This window comes from Daucus carota, chromosome 9, assembly GCF_001625215.2.
Source record: "Daucus carota subsp. sativus chromosome 9, DH1 v3.0, whole genome shotgun sequence".
In the NCBI taxonomy this organism is placed as follows: domain Eukaryota; kingdom Viridiplantae; phylum Streptophyta; class Magnoliopsida; order Apiales; family Apiaceae; genus Daucus; species Daucus carota.
This window is the reverse complement of record NC_030389.2, coordinates 7836341-7842237: the sequence shown is the minus strand read 5'-3', so window position 1 is coordinate 7842237 and position 5897 is coordinate 7836341. Positions and strand designations below refer to the sequence as shown.

General features: G+C 36.0%; 1 protein-coding gene across 1 annotated transcript; it reads left to right on the top strand.

The window, feature by feature from the left end:
• The first annotated feature begins 472 nt into the window (after positions 1-472).
• On the top strand, positions 473-1985 carry LOC108200333 (trihelix transcription factor ASIL2). Its single transcript, XM_017368443.2, has one exon. It carries the CDS (start codon positions 792-794, stop codon positions 1779-1781), a length of 990 nt encoding a protein of 329 aa, XP_017223932.1. The 5' UTR covers positions 473-791; the 3' UTR covers positions 1782-1985.
• Positions 1986-5897: the final 3912 nt, after the last annotated feature.

Sequence of the window (5897 nt, the reverse complement as noted above, 5' to 3'; positions counted from 1 at the left end):
ATATATATTATATTATATTTTACGGTTATTTAATCTTGATTGATGAGATTTTGAAGATTTAAATATGATTAGTTTCTTCATCTAGAGTGTGATTGTGGAAATCAATGATGTCATTAAGACGGGAAGGCGTGGAGGTCTAAAATCGTTTGTATGAATTATAGTTAGAGTTGATACGGAAATGTGCTTGCGACAATGACCAAAATTCTTTTTTATAATATTTTATATAAAATATCATGACATTAATAAAATTGCTCTTGTAATATATTACTATGTAAATTTTTATTAACTCGTAAATATAAAAATAAAAAATGTCAAGAAAATATTCTTCTTACCAGTTTCTTGTTTTGAATTATTTTGAAACTTATTACATAAAAACACAGTTTAAAGTGAAAAAAATTACATGAAGTTGTGAGAAATGGGTAAATTGCTAACTATGATTGGAGCCCAATGTACATCTAAATTCAAATAATCCACCGAAAAACATTTTAAGAAAAAAAGAAAAAGGAGCCCGTAGCCACCAGGAAACCAAAGCTAGCTAGGCGGTGGTGGTCAGAGTCGAGTCCATCGGTCCACCCAAACCCAGCCACGTGCGCAGTTTAACACCCTCCAACACCCCCCGCGCACGTTAGCCCTCCTCCCCACCCTAACCTCTTCTTTCCTAGATCTCCAAATCAGCCGCACACCTCTCCCCCACCACCACCCCACCCTTATAAACCCACCCCACCCAATCTTTTTAATTATGTTTACAACACTCCGCTTATCGTGCGCCGCCATACCCTTATCGTGCGCCGATGGCTACCCCTTCACTTTCTCCCCAAGATCTCCCGAACCCACCTCTGGCCCCACCCGCTAACCCGTCTGGACCCACCAACCCGCGCCGCCTCCCTCCGCCGTGCTGGTCGCACGATGAAACGGTGGCGCTGATTGACTCGTATAGGGAGAAATGGTATTCGCTGAGGAGGGGGAATTTGAGGGCTTGTCATTGGCAGGAGGTTGCGGATAGCGTGGCGTTACGCAGCCCGAATGAGCCGGGGAAGACGTCTGTGCAGTGTAGGCATAAGATGGAGAAGTTGAGGAAGAGGTATAGGAATGAAATTCAGAGGCTGGCGTCTGCGGTGGGGAGGAATAGGTATAATTCTTCGTGGGTGCATTTTGAGAGGATGGATTGTATGGAGAAAGGGCCTACTGCGGTGGCGTTGCCTGTTAATAGGATGACCAAAATTGAGGATGATGTGGATGAGGATGAGGAGGAAGAGGAGGATAGTGATATCGGGTTTTATCCAAAGAGTGTTAGGAATGGTTATGGTTTGGGTGGGAATGGGAATGTTGGGAATGGTGTGAATTTGTGTTCTTGGAATAGGATTCCAGGTCAGGGGAACTTGGTTTCCCCGACTCCATTGGCAATGTATAATAAATTTGATGGGTATAGTACTCCGAAGGCTAGTGAGGTTCCGAGTTTTGGGGGTTTTAAGAATGGGAGTGTAGGGAGGTTTGGAATGGGGAATAATGGGAATGAGGGCAGAGTGGAAAGTAAGAAAGAGAGTAATGATCCTGCGATGGAGTTGGTGGGGGCGATTAAGGCGTTGGGAGATGGGTTTGTCAGAATGGAGAGGATGAAGATGGATATGGTGAGAGAAGTGGAGGCAATGCGAATGGATATGGAGGTGAAGAAGACGGAGATGATTCTTGAATCACAGCAGCGCATTTTGGAGTCTTTTGTGAATGCTGTTTCTGAGGGAAGTAACAAGAAGGCAAAGAGGATGAGTTCACCCTCGTCTTAGATAAGTTTAAGTAGATGGTCTTTGGTACTATGAATACTATATTTAGTTTATGCTTGACTGCTAATCAACATATTTATTGCGGAATCGGTTTTTGATAATCATTAATTAAGAAACATGGAACTTTTTTAAAATGGCAATTTTCTAGGTATGTTGATCTTCAAGATGATTATTATATAAAATGGGTCCTAATGATTGTTTTGTGAATGTGATGCTATGCGTTACCAGTGTTTACTTGGCTTAGTTTAGTTGGTTTGATTATTTGATTGCTTTTATCTTGGCACAGAAAGTATGAATCATTCTTGAGATGTCTGGTTTAGTTCAACTGAGCTGTATAGTAAGTCCTCTGTGGTTCTGAAAATTTGTTTGAAGTAGAAAGGAACTTATTTGAGGATATTTTACATGTAATTGTGTGTTATCTGTAGATGAAAGATTATAGATATACGTATAATTAGATGAATATCATATTTATTTGGTCAGATCTTTAGAGGTTTGTGTTAAAATCGATTGAGGTGTAATGAATGTATAATAATATGTCGATTATGAATGTGTAGAATGAACAGAGGGAATTATTAAGGGACCATTAACGTTTAGACGGGTATTAAAAGCAGAGTGTAGTTTTATAGATATTTGTGTTGAAATTGATTGAGGTGTAATAAATGTAAAATAATATATCGATGATTAATGTGTAGTAGGTATAGAGGAAGTTATTAAGGGACCGTTAACATTTAAACGCATATTAAAAGCGGAGCGTTTTTTTTCATTGCATGAAAAATCAGAGTACTTTAGTTACAATTCTGTAGATGATTTACATTCGTAGTACTTCAGTGGAAGGTTTTATATATTCATTTCAGCACATTTAGCTTGGAATATAATATAAACTTTTTTAACTGGTAGCATGAAACTGAAACTATATTCATACAGCGTTAGATATCAGAAAATTTTGTTTCCTGGTGTTTAGGTTCCTTAACTAGAGCGATTGAAACACGTCATATGATCAAAGTAGGTCCTAGTTTATTCACCGTAGACTATACCTCTAGCAAATTGTTTCAGGATAAAGCATTATGATGATGTAGATGGTGCAGGGTTTCAGACATGACTGAGTTCTGAGTTGTAGTTGGGAATTTTTTCTTGTATGAGTGATGACTGCCTTGAGATGAAGATTTGTGATAAATGTAATTATATTGTGTCATGATGATTAGTTTCCACTACGACATTGGAGGAAATAAAGGTCAGAAGCCTGCTTTTTCTGGAAAAACTTGAGCTGTTCAGGATATAGAGACCTTGAACCGCACTATTATGTACCGATGGTAACAAACCTTCTTTGTTGTAATGATCATGAATTGCTCCTCTGATAATTTTCTCAGGTGAAATATATCAGGCTTTGTGAATGTTATATTTGAATAATCTGTTTATTTGCTCTGATGTGATGTTCTGCATAGGAAGTAGGCATATCGGGTTGTGATGTTATGCATCACTTAGCCAGTATCAGATCTTCAGATACTTAAAAACTTGGTTATGTAACCTACTGCATATGATTGGATTAGCATATATTTTCTTAGTTTTTGATTTTCTTCATCATTCTGCCTCAGTATATATTTACAAAGTTATTATCATGTATGCCATAGTGGTATACTGGGAAGCACGAACTCTTTGTTTCAATTGTTGTATGCGAGTCCGAGTCGCCCAGCTCAGGGATTCGACCGATTGTGTATTGGACTCGCCGGGTGGAGAGTCAGGGTGAAACGGGGTTGGACCCTGGCCACTCAGCCTCTACTTGGGGCATACTCGTTTGCGACTTGGCCCTGTCTGAGGGCAGATAGGCCTAAGTGAAAAAAAATGTCAATCTAAGTAAGAAAAAGCCCAGCCCAATGTCTTTATAACTTAATTTTACTAGCAGTTGCGTATACATACAAACAACTTCTATAAGTACTCACAAACCTTATCATATGTGTCTCTATAACCCTGTTATCCCTCAAGGCTCAAACCCAATGATCTACACATCCATGTTAGTTTTCTACTTATTTTAGGAATGGAACTTTGGGTACTTGTTATGGATTATGATTTATGAATTAAAATGTCAAGTGTTTTAGATATCCAAATTTTATCATAAAATATTTTATTTGCCGAGTCTCGTACCCAAGACTGTTCGATGTTTGGCGAAAACTTGAGACCCAGTGCCGGAGTCCGGTTGAGTCAACTTTATGGACTTTCAGGAGCCTGTCTTGTTGAGTTGAGAGTCCGGTTCAAGAATGTGATTACCTCATTTCTTACTATATGAACAGTTTATGCTCAAAATTTTCATATATGGAGTTATGAAACTCTACGAATAAATTTCTGTATTCTTTTCTGGCACAATGATTTTTGATGATTCTAGAAGACTTCCCGTGCTTAATATCTGAGATTCTTGTCAAAATTACTGTTCTGAAAGCGTTCGGCGGATTTAGACCATGAATGATTTAGACTAAGAATGTCTCTTGGCATTACATAAGTAAAGTTGAATTTATTTGAAACTTTAGTTGCACACATTTTAATTTGTTTGTTTCAAACATTAGTTTCCGCCTAATTTGTTTTCTTCTCAGTCCGAGTAGTGACAGAATGCCAGGTCCACCAAAGAACTCCTGAGAGAGACTACGTTGGGACCGTGTGGCTAATTTCATTTTTCAGAAATAAAAACTTATTTTTGGAGAAAAATATATGAAATAATATTTTTTTTCTGAAACAAACTCTTATTTTTTTGTGAAATAATGAATATGAAACATTTCTTTAATATTTATATTCAAAAAAATTATATAAATATGTAGTTTTTTTTCAAAAAAAAAAAAAGAGCTTTTGTTTTGTTTTGTTTTTAAAGAGCCTTTTTTTTTTGTGGGAGGTACCCAAACAGTCACACGTTGAAGCATGTCTGGGAATCTGAATATAAATTGTGAGCGTATGTAAATTCACGCAGCGTGTATTATTATTAAAAAGTTACCCATCACCGTCACGCAGATAAAATGTCAATATCTGGGACGATTTTTGGAATGTTGAGTGAGGGGGTGACGACGGGTTGGATCGAGTCGGATTTTTTGAGATCCAGATCCGATTTATTATATTTTGGGTCGGTTCGGATTCGGGTTTAGATGTTTTAAATGAAGATCCAAATCCGATCCGTGGGATTTTTTCGGGTTTCGGTTCGGGTTTAAATCGGCTTAATTCGAACATTTAACAAATTAAAATTAAATAAAACCTAAACATTATATATCTATAAAAATGTGATGACTAATTGATTTAAAAATTTAGGCATATAAAAAGGGGGTTTCACTTCATTTAGTATAATAAATATGTGAAATATGCTACTTTGGTTCACAATCATTCAACTTATTGTTTATATCTTAATTATATTTTGATTATTTAATGCATAATAATTAAGAATAATGCAATATTGGTGAAATGAATGTTAATTACATATCGCGCATATAATATTAAGTAAAATGTTCATATACATAATTCATAATTCATAATATTTTAATATATACACTATACATTTAACACACATATCCATATCCAAATTTCGGGTCCGGTCTCTCTTCGGAATACATATCAAAATTTAAATTTTTTCGAGTTTAAAAATAAGATTTATGTTCAGATCCAGATGCCAAAAACATCGGGTCAGGTGGATCTAATCAGTTCGGGAGGGTCGGGTATTCATTGAGCATAGGAGTGTAAAATTCATCATCAAAAAATCTCTTTCTGTGCATATTGCGCATCTATCCAACTTGCTTTTCTCCGATGTTTATCTTGTAATATATATTATCTAAATTGAAAGTGATATTTAATATTAATTTATTAATCACGTTTTAGAACAATGTTGGTCACATAATGTAGAAAAGGGGTCCAAGACTAAAAAGAAATTATAAGTTATCAGTCTGTTGCATAATTTTTACATTAAAAAAAATGTTTAAACAGTCTTATATATAAATGTTTTTTCTCAACTGAAAACTAGCCCGCGAGGGAAAGGGAATTGCCATTTTTTTTTCTTTTCTTTTTTTGACAGAAAAGGAAATTGCCATTCTAAACATGAAGCCTCAGGGGTTCTCTTATTTACTTGCTTGGTCAATTATTTATTATATTTTATTT

What these genes read in the sequence shown, in the direction of transcription:
- LOC108200333 (XM_017368443.2), top strand. Translation starts at nt 792, where the DNA reads ATGGCTACCCCTTCACTTTCTCCCCAAGATCTCCCGAACCCACCTCTG.